The sequence below is a fragment of the Cucurbita pepo genome, chromosome 7, assembly GCF_057944985.1.
Source record: "Cucurbita pepo subsp. pepo isolate OVF chromosome 7, ASM5794498v1, whole genome shotgun sequence".
NCBI classification, from domain to species: domain Eukaryota; kingdom Viridiplantae; phylum Streptophyta; class Magnoliopsida; order Cucurbitales; family Cucurbitaceae; genus Cucurbita; species Cucurbita pepo.
Window position 1 is genome coordinate 10,276,869 of NC_141804.1, and position 25,394 is coordinate 10,302,262.

The window sequence follows — 25,394 nt, forward strand, 5'->3', positions numbered from 1 at the left end:
TTCTTTCCACCTCGAGATAAATGAACATTGTTCAAGCAAAAATGAAGATAAAACTGTAGAAAAAACAACCATTTGCAAAGATTGAATATTTTCAAAGCAAAAAAAGAATCATTTCCTTTGAATAACTGGTCTGAAAATCATAAACCCTAGCATTAAGAGGGGGAAAAAAAAAACCAATAGCAGAATGGGGTTTGATAATTTACTGTTAAATTATATTACAAAAAAAAAAAACAAAAAAAAAACAAAAAAAAAAAAAAAAACCAGAGAGCTAAGACTAGAAGAGTGTTTTTTTGATCGAAAATTGCAACTTATCATCATCTATAATGATATTATCTAAGAAGCCAACTCAGGAAACCCAATAGAATCAAGAGAAATATGACAGAGATGGGCTGAGCATTGAAGAGATGAAAGTATAAAGATTTAGGGTACCAACCAGCAAAACGATGCCATTGCCATTGCCCTTCCTCATTTTTAGCTTGAAGAATTCTTCCTTGTGAGATAGACGCGGTAAGCTGCCAGTCCAACGATCGTTACAGCAGCTCCAACTGAACCAACCACATTACAAAATCAGTCACAAAGATTCAAATCAAATAACTTGAAATATTAGATCAGTGTGATTGAGACATACAATTAAAAGTCCCATTTCTGGACATACAAATCAAAATCAAGTGAATCAAACATATGAACTCATCTAAGCAACCAACCAATGAAGCAAAATATCATAGACATAGAGAAATATAAGCTAATAGTAATTCTCGAATATAGGTTTTACATGTTGGGTCATGACTGGAGGGCAAAACTCCAGAAACTATCATCATACCTGAAACAAACATAAGAGAGCGGTTTATGAGCTTGTGATACTGCTTGCGACTTCTGCCCGCCTCAGTTTCAGGGATGCTTAAATGAGAGTGCTCTGCAGCAGATGCAATTCTTCGGAATACGTTATTGAAATCACCCAATTTTGTGTTGATAGGTATTGGAGCTTCTATACCCATATCTTGGCTCACCTACCAAATTGCATCCAGACTATTATCATGAGAACAGTGATATTTACAGATTCAGGATTTCAATGGCAATCGTAACTAAAATACTACATTCTAGTGGTCACTAACAGGCCAATAAAAGCAATTATTAGAAAGTGGACCCAAAAAAAAGATATGAATTACAAAGAAAAACCATTAACGGAGTCAATACGTGCCAGTTGTAGACTCAATACTTGCAGCCAATATGATATCAAAAATGTTATTTCTCGAGGGACCTCCTGACTTGGAAGAGTTAATTACTAATAACATTTTGCACAACTTGATCTTCGCTTTGCATCTTTCATCTATGAGGATAGAGGATGATAATGTTGTTTCCGTTGAAAATGTGTGGCATATTTATGATTCTCTCTCATGAAGTTGTTGGCATCTAGCTCGCTGATTCCTCTCTTATCATGTATTTTGTAAGTTAATGGGAATTTTCCACCAATTTGAAAAAACTTCATTTGAACATGATGAACCTCTCTCATCAAGGCGTTGGTTTGCTTGGTCGGCATTTATTTCATTAGTTCGATTTTCAAAGGGTTTCTTGGATGAAGTTTTTTTTTTTGTCCAATCGTGGTAGTTTTCTTTGAAGATCTGCGAGGCTTTTATGGTTCTTTCTCATCAAGGTTTTGGATTGTTTAAGTCGATATTTATTTTGTCAGTCGTATTTCAAAAGGTATTCTTAGCAGAAGCATTGTTCCATGAAGCTTTTATTCTAGGTTTTTAGGGGCAATTAATGGTAAGTCAAAAATTTCTTCCAGACATAGTTAATGTCACCTTTTAGAGGTCTCTAGACAGTCCATTCCTCAACTTCGCTCAGTTTTCATTAATGTGCATGAGGAAAAAGATTGTAACCGTCTCTAAGTCCTTTGGTATTTCTCTCTCCTGTTCTAATAATAAAACCTTTAGCCAATATTCCTCCTTGTATTTTCTCTCTCCTGTTCTTTGTGTTCATCTTGATTGAGTGTGTGCATTGTTGAGCGATCCTAACAATTGGTATCAGAGCTAACAACTAGTATCGATCCTAACATTCCTTCATTTTCACTCCCTTCGGGAGTTGTAACCCGTAAACATTTTTTCATCTTCATTATATCATTAAGAAGTTGATTATGGTTTATAAAAAAAAAATTAAAAAGAACAAAACAAAAAAAAAAAAAAACTTGCTATGGACATTCGGCATTGTATTGTTTTTTGCTTATTATTAAGTAGGAAACCAACTTTCATTCAACTGAACGAAATTATTTAAGTATGCAACTAGCTAAAGGACATTTTTTTTGTTCAAATACAGAATTTGAACTAATACTAATAAGATATATTTGATGAATAATAGTTTCTTCTATGGGAAAGATGGAGTGTATATGAGCTTCTACTTTTCTTCGTCAATACAGTAACCTCAGTGGAATGTTTCAATATTATTAAAACCATTGTATATGTATGGTACATAGAGAAAAGAATTTACCCTCGTAGAATCTTGTATGGCCGAGGGAAATGAATCAAGATCATCTTTGGCAGCAACAATTAAACAAGGCACCTCATAACCAGTATTCTCACCGTGACTCGCGACTTCAACAAGTAAATCAGTTGCTTTCTTCCATGAGGCCTCATCGGAGCTGGAAAAGAAAACAAAGTTGGTGCTCTACAAATGGAATACAAAAATATCTTGGCACAAATATATAAAAATTGCTAATACATCCAAGAAAATTCATAATCAAAATATTTCAAGGTATGTTCTATCTATAAACCAGTTGAGTCCCACCATATCCACACTCCAAATAACAATTATCCCAACCATCAATCAGGGTGCTGAAAGGATTTTAGTAGGTGGAGTGCAAGTAGAAGCTCCCCACCGTAATAATCAATCAGTCCATGCAACTAGATAATCAATCGCTAACAAGAAGAAAAGACAAGAATACTGGTAGTCAATGCAACTAGATAACTAATCATTAACGAGAAGAGAAAAAAAACTACTGGTAGGAAAGAGAAAATGAACGACTACTAGTCCATACAACTAGCGAACCAATCATTAACAAGAAAAAATGGAAAAGGCGAACAGAAGGAAATTTTTTTATAATTAATTTGTTACTGAAGACTTGGGGCACACCATTCTTAGATTAATAATTTAAGCAACCTAGTATACCCTACTTACAATGACGAACATATCTAGAGCATCGGAGGTTACGGCCGATCTTTAGAAACCTCAATTGGAGAGGAACTGGAAATTAATTTTTTAAAATTTTGTGAACTCTTGGGAATTCATCAAATAGCTCTTCCTCATGTACTCTCTCTAAGTTCTTTCGTAGAAGTTGGGTGAGTATCTCATTCCTTTGAATTTTTCACATATCTACGAAAATTGCATGCTCTTAAAATGAAAATACAGCCTAAGGGCCAGGGGTAGAGTAGAGACCACCCCCTCCCAACAACTGCTTCATTAGTGTTTGTCAATCATTAATAATCCTCGACAGATTATAATTACAAAAGAAATACAAATGCCATTTTCAATCCAAAGTAAAAAGATATCATCATCCTACTATAGCGCATTGTTAATAAGCAATGGCCGTTTCCATTAGAAAAGTTACCTGTCATGCACAAATAGTGCAATGTCACAAGCAGCTAAAGACTCTTTGACAGACAACAGTTTTTTCACTCCATCTTCAGGTATCTCCCTCAAAACAAGGGTTTTTTTTGTTCCCTTTAAACCAAGAAAGAAATTTACACAGACAGAAATTATCAGATAACAGCAAACATCATATAGCTTATGAACAATAAAAACTATCATTTTACTAATGTTTGAATACATGTAAAGAAAAATAATCAGAAGTGCAACAACTTCAATGGTGAAGAACAATAAAGAAATAAAATCTTCTGCATCCTCGATAAAGGTGAACAAGTAGACTAGCAGGAGTTTGGCAGTCCCTTTAGGAAATTCAATAATGCCTATTGAGTGTGGAACAAAATATTCTCATAATGAAATTGTTTCTTAACCACGCCCCAAAAAAAATTACAAAAAGTATCTTGTTTGTCTTTTGGTCCTATTTTCGTTTTCACTCCCCTTGAGAGTTCGTATCCTTTGGACATTTTCGTTTTCATTATATCAATAAGAGGTTGTTTCTTGCTCCAAAAAAAGAAGAAAAGAAACATATCCCATTCCAAAAAATCATCCTGAACTCTCTCCTCCAGGTTTAGTGGCTTCCAGTTTCACAATTTGTGTAACACATGATATATTAAATCCTTGAAAACTGAAATTTGAATCCATGTTTTATAATTTTATCAAAACAAGAGCATAGCAGCACTTACTCCGGGTTGGTCAACAACGTTCACTGCAAAGCGTTCTTCAGTGGTAGGAGTATAAGTCTCAGAAAACGGCCTGTGCATCAAATCCTTTTATTAACATATGACATGCTCTATAACAAGTACTATAGAATTAATGCCTCAAACAACTAGATAATTACAGAGTGTTGATAGTAAACCTTGCAAGAAATGCATCCAATAAAGCAGATTTTCCAGCCTTCTTAGGCCCAAACACAAAGCACTGAAGAACATTTCGGTCCAACTGTTGCTTCTTGCGGTCCAACCGTCGTTTCCTTGTTATACGAACAGAAGATGCAGGATCGCCCGTGTAACCAATGTATATCAGGTTCTCTATGGTGTAAACTGGGTCTAGGAGTGTCATGAGAGACCACTGCAGAAATTGAAGAAGAATAGACAACTATAATACACTTCTTTTAGAAGAAAAATCTATCCTGTCTCAAACTGAATGCTGGATAGGGTGGAGGGGTTAAATGAGAAGAATATACAAGCACCTTAAGTGATATAATAAGGGAGATGTGAAATATATCAGGTTCAGGAAAACTGATAGAAAAACTTGGGTTACAAGCATACCAGTGATAAAAAGTCATCAATCGACAATCCTCCCATTGCATTTCTTTCTGCAGAATCTCTGTATGGTGCTTCATTCCAAGGACTGGAGTTTCAAAGTGATAGTTGCATGTCCAATGAAATCATGGAACATTAGTATGTCAACAAAAAAAATCATGTGGACAGAATAATGGTTGCCAAAATATTCAACTAATAAACGTTGGAAAAGATCTCAATACCCTGTTTTGTAAGGATAGTCATAGGATCATAGGATCTAAAAAACCGCACCTTAAATATGATTGATCATTCACAACTGAGTCAAGACTATAAATACAAGACTAGGCTGAAAGAGCGATTGATATATATCAAATCATATCAATCATACAATATGAACTTCAAAAAAGTTGTGAAGAATGTTGTTCAAACTACAACAAGATAAAGTTCAGTTGCAATTAAGAAGAATCAAGCATCATTTATGCAACAAGGGTTTCAAGATACTTCAGGTGCGGTTACATTTGTTCTTAGATGGTTACAAATTCTTGATGGATGATTGAAATCTAGATTTATGGTGTTTCGTTAATGTATTTTAAGTTTCAAGATTTTTTATTTACTTTTAGGTTACAGTTATATAATATGAAAGTTACCACCCTTGAAATGCTTTATAGAAGGTTAAGGGTTTCATTTTGAGGCTATATAAAGTCATGTATGTTGTCTTTGTATAATAGATTTGAAAAATGGATTACAAAGAGCATTTGTGCTTTTCTTTTAATCTAAGCTAAGCTTCTTTGTAATTCTATATAGTTATAGTTTAAGTGGCATGCTTAGAATCATTCAAAATCATTATTTGCTTCTATTTGGTTAAATTTACACAAGTGCTTCGCCAACATTTCTACTTTTGGAACATATCTCAAAAAAATAAACCAATAAGAGAGACAAATGAAAGATTATTTTCGGTTCAATGCACAAGGATGCAATTTTTAGCTTATAAAAATAGAACCATGATTCCCAAAATGACATATGAAGAGAACTGCCAAATGCAGTGAAGCCAATAATTAATATTTAATACCTCTCGGGTGCTGTAGAAAATAGTTCTTCAAGATCACGAGGCCGCAAGGCACCATTCTGGTGGGTAAAAAAAAAATATGGAGGTGATCAATAGTTCCAGGTAGTTTGTAACAACTACTTGGCTATTAAAACATATCTATAATCTAGATTCAATTCCTCGAGCACTAAACTCGGTTGAGATCAACAAATAAACAAATAATTTATAATTCAGGAAACTAGAGACGAAGACATACACCATCACTGTCATAGAGCTCAAATATTCCCCTTAGAAACTCGATGGCTTCATTTGTCAGCTCCACACTCTACAGAAAGAACAACTGTCAAATAAGAAATTGAAACTAGAATTTGAATCATACGGAACACCTTAGAAAACAAAGTCAATGACATAACAAAAGGATACAATTTGTAAGTGTAATATACTATCCTACCAAACCAACTGAAGCCTGATAAAAGAAAAAAAAAACCAAATCCTAAATCTTTCTTAATAGAATTATATCATTCCTCAAAATGAAAAATACAAAACAAGCAAAACACTCCGTCCCCAATTGAAGTGAAGAATTTCACGACCCAAAGTCAGCCATCCATCTATGAAAAGTTAGTTGTTTCCATTCAAAAAAACATTGCCCACATATGCATTCTGAATTAAAAGCCTGCTCCATAATGTGTAAGAAGTAACTGTTTCCAGAAAAATATAGAAGGGATAACTAATATACAAAATCGTATAGACTGTAGTAATTCAACGTATATTATGATAAGCTTGATTTTGCAAGTCTTTGGCAGTGTGGTGGCAGTTGACCTATTCTACAGAAGTTGAGGACGGCCACCATGTGATTTTTCATTACCTGATCTGGAGCTCTCTTTCCAAGAGCTGGGATAAGTTCATCCGAAAGTTTGATATCATTATTGTACCCAAACTTCCTGAGTACGGTCCATGTTGTCTCCAAACGCCCCTTCTCTATAAATAAGGCATGAAGAAAGAGGAATCCTGTCAAAGTGAGCCCATGATCATTCACTCCCTCAGGAAGTTTTTCTTGCACAACCCTCTTAACCCCCACAATTTCAGAAGGTTGTAAAGGAGCATTGAAACATTTGACCTGATAACAAAATTAACAAAAAAATAATAATAATAGTAAGGGCTCCATATGAGTCAAATCGGTCATTTTAATATTAAAATGTCAGACACTGTAACTAACATATAAATAAATACTTCATGAATTGCTGCCAAAAAATTTGTAGACTATGGAAAGGAAGACCTGAAAGTCATTCAGCTCAGCATCACTCAGAGCACCATCTTTATTGTGATCACATAGAATAAATATCCGTTTCAGTGCCCGGATGCATCTAGGCTTTAGAGTTTGAGTTTCTTGATCAAAAAGTGGGCCTGTTGGGTGAAGTACAGCTTTTTGGGCGTAGTAAAAGACCTCAGAAATCTGCAAATGGAGCAATACAATGTTGAAAACACGTGATTCTGTTGCGTTAATACTGATCTACACAAAAATGTGGGAAGTGAAAATTCACATCTAAGAGGTATTGATGGTAATGTTTTCATATAAGCATGAAAACACTACTCAGCGGTGAATCAACGTGGACCGATAAATCAAGTTGGACACAATTGCAAACTTTAGCCAAATGGGAAAAGGAAAACAAATTACAACACATATGAGTCAACCTGATATACCTGATTAATGGAGCAATAAATATACCTGAATATGTTTAAATGCCGAACACTCGATGCATGTTTCAATTTCTCGAAATTGTTGCATTATTGGGGACATAACCTGCTCCAAGCTCACCTGCTGATTCTCATCTCTCAAATCCAGCTTACAGCCCACTGCTATAACTGGAACCCTCACCTACTTGTTTAAACCATTATATTCAACATCAATAAAATGATCAAGATGACTTACGAAATACTGAGCCGATTTCAGCAAAGGAAATGCTAAGGTTTTCAAATTAATGAGTCTTGACTAGATAAACTTGTTAGGTTCCAAGCTCGAGGATGTTATTATTCACTTTCTATCCATCAATGCCCAAGTAGGGTGTAAGAGTTAACTAACCTCCAATTGACGAAGTTTAGGAAGCCAAAAAGTACTCAGCCGATCGAGGGTTTGAGGCTGATCACAAGCATAAGTTAGCACAACTACATCAGCTCGCTTAAGCTCTTCAGCAACTTTTGCACTATCTTCAGTGCTGGGAGAAACAAACAAACAAACAAAAACAGAACCTTAGAGACCTTCTAGATTCATCCTTGAAAACCTTATGGACACAGGAAATAACCAATACGTATGACAATATAGCAGGAATTCATGTGATTTATTAGACCTATAAAGCTACATTAATCAGACAACGGTGCTCCAACTAGCAACAACAAAACAAATGAGAAATAACAAAGATCGGGAGCCTAGGTATTAAGTGAAATCATACCCATTCCCAGTTCTCCCCTTCCATCACCACTGAATTCCTCATAAATCTTCCAGTTTCTTAACAATCAAATTTCCCACAGAAAGTAAAACAATGCCAATTTTCTGGTCTCTCTTTTCTATTAAATTTTCGCCCATGAAAGGGGAATGGAAAAAGAAAAAAAAATGGAAAAAAATGGAAAAAATGGTATGCAGATATCTTGCCATAGGTAGCAGAATTCTCCTGTTAAAGTTGGAAACTACTTATATCGAGCCCATAATGCTGAAGGCAGAAACTATACCTCCATTAGCACATCCTTTTCCCATCAACGTCGAGATAGAACAAAAAAAAACAAACATAGCAACTACTACCGTGATGAAGTATCGATGATTGTGGTGGGAACACGATCTGGATAAATGTCTTCAGGCAGCCTCGTCGGTGGCAATACTGGGGGGACATTCACTGGAAAATTGTCTGCCGCAGCAGTTACGATCAAGCTCGACTTTCCGGTACCACGGTCCCCGGCAATAACTATACGAACCCCGGTCCTTTTACCTGGGTGTACATTACCAGCTGGCGCCCTTGCCATTGGAGGTTTATAAACTGCATAAGCGAAATCCCAAAACAACCTTCAGTGACAGAGAATTTCATCGAAACAGACAAGAAAAAACATAAACACCATAAAAACAAAAAAAAAAATATATCCAGTTCGCTTTATCGAAATCCAGATTCTTCAACACCTCAGAAAAGACAAAAAAAAACACACACACAAATCCTATGAAATTGCGTATAGACTGAGAAAAACACAAAATACAATCGAAGCCAAAGCGTTCGGGAGAGTAAGAACAAGTAGTAATCAGTGAAAGTACACGATAACGAACGACGAATGAAAGGCGATATTGATATCGTTGTATTGAAGGTAATCGACCTGGAATCCAAAGGGTGAAGAAACTGACCTTTGAGATTATTCTATTTAAAAGTTGTAAAGCGCCACCGGACGCGGAGGCGTCAGCAGCACATACGACGGCGATGGGCGGAGCTGGTGGCGGATGTGGCAGCAGCGCGGCGGCTATGGGGAAGAAGATAGAGAGAGAAAAGTATTTGATTACGCAGAGAGGCAAAGCAGCTTCCTCTTCATTGTTCTCTTTGGTTTAATTTTCAAAATATGAAAAAAAAAATAATAATAAGAATTATTGTACTCTCACTCTAACCTTACCCCAAAGTGCACAGAGTTTCGATGTTTTCGGATCTAAATTGGGCCTCATTCGGCCCATTTAGGTACCTAGCTTTCCCAAAATGTCTCGTACCAATGGAGATAATATTATTTGATTATAAACCCATGATCGTTCTCTAAATTAGTCGGTGTGGGACTTTCATCTAACACCTCCTCTCGAACAAAGTATGTCTCCCCTTAATCGAGGCTCGACTCCTTTCCTTTTGGAGTCTTAGTCATTTTTTTACTATACCTTCGAGGCTCATCGAGGGTCGACTCGAACTGTAGTTCATTCTCTAACTCTGGTTACTATACACGTATTTTTTAAACCTTTTTGAATGTTCAGGTTTCAAAAAAAAAAAAAAAAGACTGGCTACTACACACGTACTCTCGTTCAAGAGGTCACGTGTCGTTAAAAAATGTTTCATATCTTTCCCAAACGTTTGGGCTAATACAAATGGATCCTATCCTTGGACTGGTAGGTTTAAGCTCTTACAAATGTTATCAGAGATAGGTTTTGATCGACCCTAGACTTGTGGGTTATGAGTCCACCACGTTTACGCTACGCCACTTTGATTTGTTATTATGAGATCTCACATCTTAACAAGTGAACGAAACCTTCCTTATAAGGGTGTGGAAACCTCTATCTACAAGACAAACAGTGGACTTAGGCTGTTACAGGAGATGTTTTCACACCCTTGTAAGGAATGTTGGGGAAAATATTCATAACATGTATATATATATATATATATGTGTATATATATAATAACTCTCTAAAGGTAGAGTCAGATCAAGTCTTTTTGTATTTAATATGGCACTCTTATTCACAATTTTCTCATTATTTATCAATTTATTCTACTGAGCATAAAATCGTCTATTGGTCTAACAGGAAAAAACTATGATTTAGCATAAATCGATCTTAATTGTACATTTAATTGAGTTATGTGGAAAAATTGCAGACATTTATACTGAACTATGATGAACTAGCAAATCTGGAAATAAATAGGGGATGACATGAAAATTTTAAATCACGTTAGCCGTTCAAGTGGGTCATTGATTATCCAACGAAGAACATCCTATGTGGACAACTTATTCCTTTTCGGCCTGAAAGGGTAACCCATGCTCTATAAAAGGAAAAGGAAGACCAAGAGAAAGGGAGCGACATTTTGGGGAGCAACTGGCTGGAGTGAATTGCTGTGAAACTATAGAAGAAGAAGAAAACTCTCATCCAGAACTATTGACAGCACAAGGAAAAGGAGACCAACAAGGATTGATTAGAGCAAAGAGGTGGACGTGAGAGCTCAAGAGAAGGGAACTTCCATTGACGAACGGCAACAAACCGGGATAACTCTCTATTTCCTTATTCTCTTTTCTTATTCCATCAATTTTACACGATGAAGATGCGGATTTCTCTGTTTAATTCAGTTTGTATGGAGAGCTAAACTTTATAGGGGAGCCGAGAGAGTTTTATATAGTTTAAGTATGTTGACGGTATGATTTTAGTTTATTAAAGAGTTGTTGTTAATGATTTACATGTGTGTTTAATTAGCTACTTTACATACATAGTTGTTCTCTTATTCAGGAGAAGAGAGAGAGCAATGAAATCCTCTTTAATACTCTATAGCAAAGAGACTTGAAGGGTAACGATAAAAAAAAAAAAAAAAAAAAAAAAAAAAAATATATATATATATATATATATATATATACATATACGTGTATATATCTATATTTATGTATAAAAAATATTTTTAACCTAGGAATTTACTTAAATAAAATATAATTTTTTAACATTAAGAAAAGAACATTATTATTTAAAATAAAAATTAAAAAATGTAAAATATAAAAGTATTAAAAATTTTAATTTGAATATTTAACTTATTAAAATAAAAAAATTTGGAATAATAGTGATAAACTTTGATTAAAAATTATTTTTTCACAAAAAAAGAAAAGAAAAAAGAAAATATATATTACGCACGTGCGCACGTGCAGCACGCCATACAAACATTACTTACTAGTGTCCAAAAAAGGTAGATGTGTTTGTTTTCCAGACGAAATAAAATGACCAAATTGGGGCTAGGAAATGGAGCGATCTCCTCCGTTGATCCAATCGCCGCAAACCTAATCGGACGGCCAATACGCCGAACGGTGGCGCTAGTTCTTCAAAAAGACGTAACCGGGATCACGCGCTCAATTCTCTTACTCGGCAATTCATCGTCTTCTTCCTTTGTTTGTCTCCGTATAAATTCGTACCTACCCAAACAAGAGAATACCGTTTGAATTTGCTCGAAATTTGATTCATCAGAGCAGAGAGAGAGAGAGCCATGAGTTTTGATCTCGAATCGCTCTCGGAGGCCACTTCTGGTGCGATTGGTTCGCTTGTCAGCACCACCATCTTGTACCCGCTTGATACCTGCAAGTCCAAATACCAAGCCGAGGTTCGAAGCCATGGACAACGGAGATACAGGTTGCTCACTTTTGTTCTTGCCTTGGTTTTTGTTTTTCTTGATCTGTGTTTGTGTGTTTCCCCTGTTTTCTTGACGGTTGCATTGATTGTTTTGGGTGACTTTCTTGTTTTGCTTTCGAATCGTGATCTGGAGTATCATTTCCGCCATCGTTACTGTGTTTTTTTAGGAATTTGTATAGTAAATTAAGTTAGTTTCTGATGAATGTAATCGACATATTCTTGGAGCTCGATCTTATGATCGTTGGAAATCTATCTCGTAATTGAGGGGTTTTCTTATCGAATGATCTATAGAATTTTAGAGCTTCTGAAGTGGTTGGCTGGTCAGCTGTGGGAAGTTTGGCATAATTTCAAGATCATTGGAATCTGGAAAATCGCTTGTTAGTAATTTGAAAGCATTCTTGTGAGTTGGATGGCATGATTTTATTGAAGTATGGATGCAAATGGCTTGTTTGGTTTCACGGCGTTTAGATTATTAATGAAATGATGATTGTGGAAGAACAAAGTAATAGACAGGACTTTGTTGCTTGGTACCTCTGATGAACACTTTTGACACAACACAGCCCAATGAATGGAACTACCTCGTGGTTCAAAATCTAATTCGATGCCACAAAAATTTTGTATCGTAGTTCTTGTTTTTGTATCGGTATTGATTCAGTCGATTTTGGATTGTGTAGGTATCTTTCAGATGTGTTATGGGAAGCGATAAAATCGAATCAAGTTCTTTCGCTGTACCAGGGACTGGGAACCAAAAATCTACAATCTTTTGTTTCTCAGTTCCTGTACTTCTATGGATATAGCTACTTCAAGAAACTATATCTGGCAAAAACTGGGGCTAAATCAATTGGAACCAAAGCAAACCTTTTACTTGCTGCTGCTGCTGGAGCTTGCAATGCCATTTTAACTCAGGTTGGGATGTCTCTGTTGTCAACCATATGGTGAAAACACATTATTTTTCAATTTGAGTTCTTAGAGGAAAATAGTAGATTCTTGTTTGGGATCTGTGAAACATGTTATTTTGATGTTTAAATTTCTAAAAATGAGATACAATCACATAAAAGAGGAAGATAATAATTGATCTCTATCTCTTATTGTGTTGAAATTAACATATCACATGCTTTTGGCGACCTTGAAAGTTTGGTATGAATTATAATGATTCTAACTTTATTTTCCATGATGCTACGAAATAAGAGACGATCAATCAATATACTACTGATACTTGGTAGTCTGGTCATTAGTCTATGATATAGACTGTAACAGCTCAAGCTCACTGCTCGCAGATATTGTCATCTTTGGGCTTTCCCTCAAGGTTTTTAAACCGCGTTTACTAGGGAGAGGTTTCCACACTCTTATAAGGAATGTTTCGTTCCCCTTTCTAATTGATGTGAGATCTCACAATCCACCCCCTTGGGGCCAGCGTCCTCGCTAGCACACTGGCCGATGTCTGGCTCTGATACCATTCACAATAGCCCAAACCTATCGCTAGCAGATATTGTCCTCTTTGGGGTTTCCCTTTCAGGCCTCCCCTCAAGGTTTTTAAAATGTGTCTACATGGGAGAGGTTTTCACACCCTTATAAGGGGAATGATTCGTTCCCCTTTCCAACTGATATGGGATCACATCGACCGGGGGCAAGTCCTTGTTTACAAGGATTTAGCTTAATTTCTCAATTCAGTGTGCTACTTTTTTTTGGAATGATGGATGAAGAAAGAGTGAAAGAAAGCAAAGAACTCCTGTTTTTTGAGTCTGTCCATCCACATCTTGTTTGAGTTTGTCCTGCTTGTTGCAAGAGAAGTTTTCTTTTAATGCATTATCGTGTACAATATCGAGCTGCAAAGTTTGATCAACGTCATCGTTATATATAGTTCCAAGCCTCTTTGAGAACTCCTGTTGAAATACTGAATTTTAATGTTTCTACTGAATTTATCTCTTGGTTTGCCACTGTATAGCCCCTGGATACCGCCTCCTCTAGAATGCAGACAAGTGCCTTCGGAAAATCGAAAGGGCTTTTCACGACACTGACCGAGGGCAGTTGGAGTGATGCATTCGATGGCCTTGGAGTTTCCTTGCTGCTGACTTCAAACCCTGCCATTCAGGTACTTACCCTCTCTATGCTTATTTTCAGTCATCCGTTTCTTCGAACTCGACGTGACCGAAAGCATTCAAGTTGTGCAACATTCTCTCAATTTAACACACAAACTTCGATTCAATGCAGTATACAGTATTTGATCAGCTGAAGCAGAACCTCCTCAAAGGAAACCAAAACAAAACAGAACAAGGTTCATCTCCAGTAGTCCTTTCTGCCTTTACAGCTTTTGTACTAGGTGCAATTTCGAAAAGTATTGCCACCATTTTGACATATCCTGCAATCAGGTGCCTAATTTTTCTTTCGTCATCGAAATCCTCCTCCTCTCCTTACCCGTCTGGCATGTTCAAACAATTAAGATTTTCTCGATTCGCAGGTGTAAGGTGATGATCCAAGCAGCACACGACGATGAAACCAAAGACAACCGTCCAAAGGTCCAACGAACAGTTCCGGGTGTCGTCCATTCAATATGGAAAAGAGAAGGAATACCAGGATTTTTCAAGGGATTGCAAGCACAGATCTTGAAAACTGTACTTAGTTCAGCTCTGCTTTTGATGATCAAAGAGAAGATCACTTCAACTACGTGGGTTTTAATACTTGCAGCCAGAAGGTATCTATTTCTCACAAGGCATAGACTAAAAAGTAGCTGAAAACTGTCAATAAAGACCAAGAACATGTGAAGAAGAAGACGAAGAAGAAGCAATAACGATGGAGTAAGCTCCATTCCCATGGATATAATGCAAGGTTAGTGTTGGTTTTATCAAAATAAATTTTACTCTTTGGATCTTGTTTAGAGGATTATATGCTCAGTTAGAACATGACTGTAGGCTTTGATTAGACTAAGCCAATGCCATGAATTTTTGTTGAATTAGCACAAAGTAACTTAGTTTGTAACCATACATTTCATTCTACATAAATTCTATCTAAAGCCTGTTGGGGGACTAGTAATCATCGAATTGGAGCATTCCTCACGACAATATTGTTGAAAAATATCGAAGGGAGAGGAAGAAATACGCTTTCGAAGATCGATATTGGATTTCTTTTACGGTGCGTCTTATCTGAAGGGAACACGCTTTTTTGAAAGTGGTGGTATGATTGTCAGGCCCTCTCCTTGTTCTGCCTGTTAGCCTATTAGGTAGGATAGCAGTCTTCGGGCTTTGCCTACCCTTTCTTATAAAGAATTCTGACTTGGCTTGTGAAAGCGTGGGCAACCACAGAAAGGAAGGGGTCCATGTAGCTGCTATGCCTACCCCTTCTTAGTCAATGGGGTAGCAGGTTCGGCATCCACTAGAAAAGAGAGAATCCACTTTAGATAACCACGCCTCCGCTAGGCAGCGTGTGGAATAGCCGAGAGCACAACTCGAAATCCAAGTCTTGGTGATGTTTTCCAAGGGAATATTGACCGTAACTCAATTTTAATCCACAAAAAATATCGATTGCAACTCAGTTTTAAACCAAATTGGGGTTTCCCAACCAGGGTTCGTTTTAGGTTCTCTCTCTTTGAAATTCAAGTCAAGTAGCTTTTCAAAACCGCCCTAGAACGCGAGCGAAAACCATTTTCCGCCATTTTCCGGTGATCGAATTGGGGTGTTGAAAACAAAATCTGTGTATTCATTTGCATTATTCTATCCTTCCTCACATGTATTCCTTTCTTCTTCCTTCATTTTGCCACTATCCTATCCCCCTCACCCTTCCTTCACTGCAAATTGCTGCTCGTCCTCCTCGATCGCTAACTGTAGATCGTCGAAAACATCTGCCACTACCCACTGCTCGCCCTCCTCTGCTACTATAACCATGCTTGCTCTCCTCAGCCAATAACCGAAAATGTTCGTAAACATTGTCGGAGTCTCATTACCTTTAAACGACTCATCTTGCTGGTCATAATTTTGGATTGTGAAGATGTGGGTGATGTTGGATTGAGTGGCTAATGTTCATGAGTGCTTGGGTAATTAATTGTACGTACAATCATTGGATAATAATATATTTGGATAATAATATATTTGGAAATGAGATGATGATGGTGACACACAAATATAGTGAAGAAACAAAAAATACATTGAATGTATATAATAAAATTAAAATTTGAATTAAATAGGAAAATAAATTGAAGATAAGAATGCCATTATTAGATATGATTATTAAATAATAAATCCAATTCAAATTGACTATAAATTTTTGCTTGGAAGGAATCATACGTGTTCGGGTCGTTTATTCAAAGTTTTATTTGTAGTAAAAGTAAAATGTTAGTTTATAAAAAAAAAATTCACTTATTTTCAAACCTCTAATTAAAATATATATTTTAAAATTAACCATAATTTTAAATTGATTAAATTCAATCTAAGAAACAACTCAAACAAAAAATAATAATGAAATATGCCAAAAATGATAATTTACCAAAATACCCTTGAACTTCAAGATAATTACTAGAAAGGTCTCTATCAGAAAATCAGATTAATCTTTCCAACCTTGGAGATTAATCTTTCCAAACTTTCCAAGGTCCGCCTCATGGTATCCAGATTGAAAGAGATAAATTGAACAAGTATGGTCACCCTCTATTAGGATGTACTATTAAACTAAAATTGGGATTATCCGCTAAGAATTATGGTAGAGCGGTTTATGAATGTCTACCCGGTGGACTTGTTTTTACCAAAGATGATGAAAACGTGAATTCCCAACCACTAAAGCGTTGGAGAGACCGTTTCCTATTTTGTGCAGAAGCCATTTATAAATCACAGGCTGAAACAAGTGAAATCGAAATGATGAAAAGAGCTATATATCAGAGAGGGTATTTTTGACGAGAAATCTAAAGATCGCAAGAGTTTAAGAGTAACCCATGAATTAAAAACCCATAAAATCAGCTCTTAACAAATAATCTACCTAATAATTTAACAATCAAGCACTTAATACAGACTTGCAAAGAAATCCAATAGATGAAGAACTTTCAGATTATACCCATTCAAATCCAGGAATTGCAGTAGTAAGGTATAATAATAACATGTTGTTATGAACACTTGAACACAATGGAACAATGAAATCAATTACATTCACATACTATATAAATACCAATATATACATACATACATACATTCATTGTACACAAGAAGAAGTTCCACCCTAATAACAGATATTGTGCTGATAATTCTGGGATTCTGAACTAGAAATATAGCATTTGAACAAGAACCAAAATGGATTTTAAAGAAAAGAAAAAAACGTTGTAACAAAAATGACCTCCAATATGATAAGATTCCTCTCTATGTATGTTGTGTACTGCATCCATCCAGTTCTGGACAGCATAATATGATACAAAATATGAAACGTCGTCGAATCGCTACACGGTAGCTCTTCTAAAGAATGGCGGAGTATGGATCGGATCCCAAGAGACCCAGATGGATATATATATATATATATTTGATCTTCTTGAAAACCCAGAAAGTGTTCCTTTCATGATCATCTCAAGAAGTGTGAAATCATCTAGCATTTCCTATTATTGAACATCCACAGGGATGAGCAGCAGAGCTGGGATGAAAGGCAATGAAACTGTGTGTTTGGAGAAAATGGCAACAGCCGCATCATCCAGAGTATTATACAAAACAGTTAAGGCTGGATTTCTGGATCCTCTTTTATATCACCTATTATTTGTGTGATGAATGAAAGGAGGATCACGGCCTATACGATTCGCCCATAAGTTTGCGAGCTTCAAGAAGTAGTTCTTCCCATTCCAGACCACTAAATCCAGCCCTAATGCGAAAACAAAATCTCAGGAAGATGGAAGTGTACAAAGGGGGACAAAAAGATAGAAATAGGATTTAATATTATAGATTGAATGTCTCTCTCTCTCCTTTTGTCTTTTTTTTTTTTTTGGGGGGGGGGGGGGGGGTGGAGGTGGTGGTGTTAGTGCACGGAATATTAAAAGTTTTCAATGACATACGTAGTCTTGATTTGGTTGTATGTTGCACCGGTTCAAGCCCATCACTAGCAGATATTGTCCTTTTTAGGTTTTCCCTTTCGGGCTTCCTCTCAAGGTTTTAAAACGCGTCTACTAGGGAGAAGTTTCTAAACCATTATACGAAATGCTTCATTTCCCTCTCTAACTAACGTGGGATCTCACAATCCACCCTCTTGGGGGCTAGCATCCTTACAGGCACACCGCCCGGTGTCTGGCTTTGATACTATTTGTTGGCACACAGATGTTGTCCTCTTTGGGCTTTCCCTTTCAAACTTCTCCTCAAGGTTTTAAAACGCGTCTACTAGGGAGAGGTTTCCATACCCTTATAAGTAATGTTTCGTTCCCCTCTCAAACCAACGTGGCATCTCACATGTATTCATTATGAACTCCCAAAAAATCCATAAAAGTTGGGGCTTACTAAATTTTGAACTTGTACACAGCACTCAAGATTGAACTCAAGCCTTGACTAGAAAGGTCCTCGTCATGGAATGATTCTTGAATAAAAGTTACCAAATTTTCCGATGGCCAGGCTCTTTAAACTTCTAATGAATAGAGAAAGGCTCCGCCAAACAATCTCTACGTACCAGTTGGCTTTTGTGGAAGAGGAACTAAGTAGACTGTAGTCTTGCTAAGTTGTGGATGAGCGAAGAATAAAGGAGAGAAGCTTGGCTTTCTAGAAAAGCACAGGTTAACTTCAGCATTTCCTTCAGAATGATGGTAGCTTTTCGGTAAAGAGAAAAGGAATTACTAGATATAGCTATCAAACCCAACGGAGGAAGGGGTTCAGGATCTAAGGTAAAAGAATGTCGTGCTGAATGCCATACGGGTTTGGCAGTCTGTTGATCGTCTTGGTAGGTTTACTCTGAAGCAGCATGTGGAAAGTTTTCATAAATAGTGGTTCGAATCAAATTAGTTTTCTGCCTTTAGTTGGGTAAATGAGGCTGTATAAACTCCAAAGACCAAATCATGGGATGCTAACTAGCCACACTTGCACTAAGTTGCCCAGGTTCGTTTGAGCGATCTCCAAAGATTTCATGGTGGATGACCGTTGAATTAGAGAAGTTGGGGGACTTGCAATCGAGACGAAAACTAACAGTTTGGGAATTGACTACGTTTTTTACTTTACACCAAAACTTATGGATTCTAACTATCAAATGAAAGGTCAGTCAAAACAAGGAGTTTCTAGAGTACTCTTGAATTTCCTCCTCGCTTACAAAGAGAAAGGGCTAAATGATATGAATGAACAGCGTTAAAGGCTTAAACGGATTCTTCGGGAGTTTTGAAAGGAAAGAACTCATAAGTTTTCGATGATAATTGTAACAGGGCCTCGTATCTCATTTGTAATTGTTCTTTTCATTTTGATTTTTATATATATTCAAGCACAATGGAGTAGCTTTCTTGTTATCTCATTAATCTGCGGGCGGGTCGATGCCTCAATGCCTCCTCTCCTCTTCTTCTATAATTTTTTTGTTCTAAGGAAGTCTATGAAAAGAAAGAACAATAGACTTGGTGCATACCTGGAATCGATTCAGCATTTAAGAGTGACAGACAACAAGTAGGTTGTTGTTCCAAGAGAACATGCTTTCTCAGACCCCATTCATCAAGATTCTGTATAAAATTGATAGAACGCATTAATCCATTGCAATCAATAGGACCATCTATCTTGCAGAGAGCTTCAAGGAGTCCTGAACTCGACCAAATATTGGAGCACTCGTTTAGAAGAGAAATCAAGCCACTGGGATCAACCTGACCTAACAGGACCCATGGCTTGTAAAGTTTAACCGAGGCTCTAAGCACTTGAACTACCCTATAAATCTCTCCGAGGGCGCATATATACCGTTTTCCTGAAACAATGGTAGGGAAGAACTGTCAGCTAATTTGCAACTTGGAACATTACCGTGGTGCTAAATGATGCAGTACCTTGAGGTTCAGATAATATGTAACTTTCAACATTTCTCTGAACAGATTCCTTCCAAATCAAGGCACCATGTTTTAGTTCTTGAAAGCAAATTAAAAGCAATTCGTTCCATACAGAAACATAGTTCGATTGCTCCTCCACTGATACAAGTTTGAGAATCTTCAGAGTTGACACGACGTGTTTCAAGAGCTCAACAGCTGATCTCAAATCATTTTCTGCCTATCAATAGAACAAGGAAGCATGATCAAGTAATTAATATCCATAAGCAATGACAAAATATTCAAATACTTCTAGATTTTGGAGCATAAAGGTGGCATTGAAATTGCTCATTATTTTAGATGGCTTAAAAAGTAAAAAAATCCATAAGATTCTAAATTCTAGAAAAGTAAAATACCATACTAGAACATCCTTGTGCAATGCAGCAATCACGACTTTCCTAAATCATTTGTAATTAAAAAAGACATCCATGCTTGCAACAGAACGAACTCGACAAAATTTGGGTTTGTGCATTCAGCTTTTAGGCAACAGCAAGTGATTGTGGACGACCTCGACCTCTAGGAAATTCAAATTTCTAAAAGCTAATAGCAAAAGTTGTTTCATGCCAAAAATAAACGAATATCGTCCTAATGCAAGAGAGTCTTACCAATAGAAGCCTTTCTGACAACTGAAATTCTTCGTTGAGAATTTGAAACCTTGGATCCCGCAACGTTTCAAAGAGCTCACTAAAAGAATTATTTCCTGGAAGGAGAACATCTGATGAGAAGTTATCCGTCGTCATGTTCTCTTGAGACAGTTCGGCAATAAAATTCTGAAGGAAGAAGAAAACTTTGTAAGAAGTTCACAGGAAAATACCACATATTCCATAAGAAAGACGCAGCATTGGCATCTCATAGCAAATATGACTCGTAATCATTACGAAAAGAGATCCAAATGCAAAAGGAAAAAGAATAAGTTCTAACGATGAGTGTTTACATAAACAATCAAATGAAAGTATACATCTCGAGAAAGTTCGAGTAAAAAGATTCATCATGGCTCAAAACTGAAGAGATCACAATAAAGGCAAATCTAGAAACAAAGAAGCATGCATCGTTACTAACCTGAATTTCTTCATAGATGGCTTTTAATTTTGCTTCTTCATCAGAAAGAGAGGCATTATCTTGAGCCTTCTAAAAAAAAAATAAAAAAAAGAAGTTAAAACTTTAAGAACACATATCATGCAAGGTCATCATAAGATTACCAACCTTTAGATTCTCAAGAAGGCCATGAACAACATGGTTCAAAGCAAGATTTAATTTGTGATAAAGATCCACGTAACAATCGAACTGAAGTTTAGGAGATGACTGCTTGGGTAAATCTCCAAGAGTAGTAACATAAGTTTGATCTGGCACGTTAACATCCAGTGATGCATCCTTAAACTCCCAGGAATCATCATCATCTTCATTGCCTAAATCTGAATGTGACATCCTTGATGGTGAATTTGTTCCATTCTCATTTTCTCCTGGGGAATATTTGATGGAACCATTTTTCTCAGCTTGACTATATAGACTTGATATCAAGTCATTGATAGATACACTAGAATCAGGATTCTTGGCATCATGTCCTTCACGGGTAACAGAGGTAAAGGTAGAAGCATCTTGATTCAAAGAGAGATCATCAGTAGTTTCCAGCCCCTCATCTCCAAAAATTGACAAGGGCAAGGCTTTTCCGGGACCGTACAGTAATTCTGAATTCCTCTGTAATAAAAAATAGAAGGAACCGATCATTACAGCCCAAAGCACAATATGTCTATAGAAACAATCGAACATGGAAACTCAAGGTTTGACAAGATATAAAACAATGAAGGTAGAATACAAAGTAAGATTGTGGATTTCGACATGGATATTACATCCACATAGAAGGTAAAGTGCACAGAACTAGAACATGAATATTTAGATCATCCATATAAAGTCTTTACTATTACAAGGTTTGGGGGGGCAACAAAACGACCCCAACAACAATAATCGATATAACACGAAATAACCTCAAACTTCAAGAATAAAAACTAGAAGAAACTTTCCCATCTAGAATGCAAAGGAAAAAAAATATGGTTTATAGATTTAGAATATGCAGCTATATTTTTGGACATTAATATATACATTCATCGAGCACACGCTGTACGTTGCCATGATAGGATCAGTAATTTCTCTTTAAGAATCTGAGCAAGAGCAGAAGAATCCCTTTTTCTCTAAAAGTTTGTACCCGCCCCAAAGTGCAGAAGCACCCTTATAAAAAAACAATAAATTGACAGCTTCTCACTAATTTTAATGCATTATGAAGCATAATCATCCTTTTCTATGACAAAAAAACTTCCGACGTTACATGAAACAAAACAACACCATAGCAATTTATCATACAGCAGGAGGTATGAGCAACCACCTGACTACTATTATTGAAACCAAAAGCAGGAGCTTCAAGACCAGAGACAGATTCAACTGGCTCTCCCTACAGCCAAAGTAAGACGTGGAACATCAATTTCGATTAGAGAGAAAAATGGAACTTAAATATCATGAATATGACAGGCCAAAAATACCTTATTGTTTGATCCAGAATCTGAAAGTGCAGACTTGAAATTCCAAATATTCTCATTATCTTTCCCGGTTTCATGGAAGTTGCCATCGTGGTTTCCATTCAAAACCTTTCTGTCTTCTTTCCCCCAATCATGATTGAAATTTAAGTCAATTTTTCGTTCACTAGATTTGAGAGAAATCCCATCAGGAGTTACACCATTAGAAGGAGGAACGACAACAGGCTTTGACGCTTCCTACAAAGAAAATAAAAAGTACGGCATAACTGAATTTATTAAATACCTTAACCTTCTCAATACAATACTAAAACATTCCTACCAACTCACCGACTTATACTCTGATGCATCAGAAAAGGCATCCTTGAAATCCCACACACGTACATCACCCTTGGCATTCCGATCAACTGGAGAGGGATTTAAACCATTATTTAGATCATTCTGACCATTTTTATTTTGCGAGTTTAATAAGTTGCTATGCTGGACTGCAGGACGCGAATCAAAACTAAAACCGAAGTCCCATTCGGCTATGTTGTTAACAGCTCCATTTGATTGCACATTTGAATTTCCGTGGTAATGTCCATTGATTGCAAATTCAAAAGCCTGTTCATAGACAACCTTCAGATTATTGAATGTCAATCTTAAAGTATCATTCTCTTATACGCATAGCAGTTCATAGATATAGACATATTATGGAAGACTCTAAGGACTAGGAGTCTTCAATATAAGTTAAAAGTTATGCTCATACCATATCATAACTAAAATCAAACAGAACTATGTATATTTCTAACAATACCGGCGTGAATTTCGCCTTCAATTAGCATTGCAGGCTCCATCTTCAGATAAAATGGTTCAAAACCAGTTCTTCCCGGTATAGTTACCGAAATGAGTAGCTCCTACGGTTATTTTAACGTTAATCAAGTGAATGAAAACAAAACTCTGACTCTGAATTTGAAATTCCTATCTGATCTGGGGGTTTTGAGATAGAGGTCCTTCAAGATGAACTTATTCCTTACTAGTTAGAAACACTTTTTCATACCGTCTTTCCAATTGGCTATTCTTGGGCTTGAAAGCTTGAACATGACGAATAGGCTGCACTCCTTTTTTATTACAATGGGTGGAGTCTCTAAAAGTCTTATAGGAGCATGAGACTGAAGAAGTATGGCATTGGTGTGAATAACTCCGGCCAAAGGTTAGCGAATCCTACTTTCGTTCTTTTTTAGGGAAAGAACCAACCCCAACCAACCAAGACTTTGCAAGGGCGATCCACTCAAGCGTGGCGTCATCTACTCCTTGGTAGATTGTGAATAACGCCTTTTTCTCCTTCTTCATCTCCTCCTCCCTGAATCCATTCACCACTATGTCCCATGCTCCCCTTCTTCGAGTCCAAAGCCATTTGAATTTGAAAGCAATCAAAACAAAAAGTAATAAAAAAAAAAACAAATGGAAAACCAACATTGAGAGGGACCGACTCGACTCTCCAAGGTGCTCTAGCTTGCTTTGAACTTTTTTTTTACTAGCTCCTACGTTTAACACATTGATGCCCAGAAAAAGATGTACTTCCATTCCCATACATTGAATACCAAACCAATTCATGGAGTTCAATTTCAACTTCCTTTGTTCGTTATCAAGCCAAGAACAAAAGCCTTAAACCTCGTTAGAAAGGGGAAAAAGGATATTACCTTAGATTGCTGATCTTCCATTGGCGTTATCGATTCTGCAGCCTTAAATTCCCAGCCATCAAAATCATCCACCTCCTCAACATCATCCTCAATGCTCTCACCGACGTTGGTCGAGTCGGGATGGAACCCATTAGACTTCACTCCATTACCATCAAAATTCAAAGAATCGCCATCAAAGTTCGTTTGGCTCGCATACGAATGAACGCCATTGACATTCAAATCAGAGCCATTAGCTTTCATACTCGAGGAATCATTGAAGTTCAAAGGATCAAACGCCATGTTCGATTTCAACTGACTTCCGGCTTCGATCTGTTGATTAGAACTATACAAATTCGCAATCAGATCATCAATCCGAACCCCAACCCCTAAACTCCCTCCTTTCTTCGCCAAACCACTCTCCTTTCCAACGAACAACTCCTCTCCAAACCCAACCCCACCGGATCCCGATTCCTCCTTCTCTTCCTCCTCCTCACCAAAAATCGAAAGCGGAATAGCCCCCTGAGGCTTCGCCCACTGAATCTTCGTACCCATGTCGGAGACGTTCGAATTAGGAGAAGGATGGGCATGGGGGACACCACCGGAGAGATCGAAACCAACGCCGATCTGAGAGGAATGGTCGACAAAATCGCCCCAGTCATCATCATCATCATCATCGATGCTCGTGGAAGAAGCTCGATTATTGATCTGATTGCGATGATTCATACCGAATTTGAAGTCGCCGAAATTCTCATCATCTTCCTCGTCTACCATAGCGAAGAACCTCCCCTCCGATTCCCTCCGATTCCCTCCGATTCCCTCCTTGTCTACCCGGTTCTCACCGTCGGCGTCGGTTGAATTGAGATTCAGGAGCTTGACGCTCAACAAATGCGCACGCCGCGCATTTTAGCCGGAATATACAGAGTGAATCTAACTGCGCTCCATTGTTTCCACCCATTATATTAAATTATAAAATATAATTTTCCCCTACGTTACATTTATTTAATTTCTACGTTTTAATTTCCTATATTTTTATAAATCTTAAATTAACCTTATATTTAGCCTTTAAATTAATTTTTTTTCTTCTAATATTTCGATTTATTTCATTTTTTCTCTCTCAATTATTTCAAAATTAAATTTATTTTTATTTAAAAAATTCGTAAAATAATTACGAGTAAGTATATTATAAATTGATAAATATTAAATTA

The 25,394-nt window shown here is 36.8% G+C and overlaps 3 protein-coding genes across 6 annotated transcripts; 1 reads left to right on the forward strand and 2 right to left on the reverse strand.

Moving 5' to 3' along the window:
- Positions 1-225: 225 nt before the first annotated feature.
- On the reverse strand, positions 226-9,496 carry LOC111798861 (mitochondrial Rho GTPase 1). Its single transcript, XM_087125371.1, has 15 exons — positions 9,302-9,496; positions 8,717-8,948; positions 8,003-8,135; positions 7,649-7,798; positions 7,199-7,375; positions 6,788-7,039; positions 6,179-6,247; positions 5,947-6,002; positions 4,905-4,986; positions 4,493-4,704; positions 4,320-4,389; positions 3,602-3,714; positions 2,485-2,635; positions 821-1,007; positions 226-545 (listed from the first exon to the last, which is right to left on the reverse strand). Exons 2-15 carry the CDS (start codon positions 8,932-8,934, stop codon positions 472-474), a joined length of 1,944 nt encoding a protein of 647 aa, XP_086981497.1. The 5' UTR covers positions 8,935-8,948; positions 9,302-9,496; the 3' UTR covers positions 226-471.
- Positions 9,497-11,748: 2,252 nt separating this feature from the next.
- LOC111799259 (peroxisomal adenine nucleotide carrier 1) lies at positions 11,749-15,055 on the forward strand. Its single transcript, XM_087125781.1, has 5 exons — positions 11,749-12,022; positions 12,697-12,928; positions 13,968-14,114; positions 14,234-14,391; positions 14,481-15,055. The coding sequence occupies exons 1-5, from the start codon at positions 11,880-11,882 to the stop codon at positions 14,752-14,754; spliced, it is 954 nt and encodes a 317-aa protein (XP_086981907.1). The 5' UTR covers positions 11,749-11,879; the 3' UTR covers positions 14,755-15,055.
- A 2,070-nt stretch (positions 15,056-17,125) lies between these two features.
- LOC111798468 (uncharacterized) lies at positions 17,126-25,141 on the reverse strand. 4 transcript variants are annotated; one of them, XM_087125576.1, is made up of 10 exons: positions 24,211-25,141; positions 22,859-23,146; positions 22,538-22,768; positions 22,384-22,449; positions 21,210-21,701; positions 21,066-21,131; positions 20,612-20,776; positions 19,971-20,187; positions 19,568-19,894; positions 17,126-17,842 (listed from the first exon to the last, which is right to left on the reverse strand). In XM_087125576.1, the coding sequence occupies exons 1-10, from the start codon at positions 24,958-24,960 to the stop codon at positions 17,730-17,732; spliced, it is 2,715 nt and encodes a 904-aa protein (XP_086981702.1). In that variant the 5' UTR covers positions 24,961-25,141; the 3' UTR covers positions 17,126-17,729. The 4 variants fall into 4 exon arrangements, with proteins under 4 accessions (XP_086981702.1, XP_086981701.1, XP_023537400.1 ...); XM_087125575.1 differs by having other exon boundaries at positions 21,066-21,134; XM_023681632.2 differs by having other exon boundaries at positions 21,066-21,134; positions 22,859-23,131; positions 24,211-25,140.
- Between the last annotated feature and the right edge of the window lie 253 nt (positions 25,142-25,394).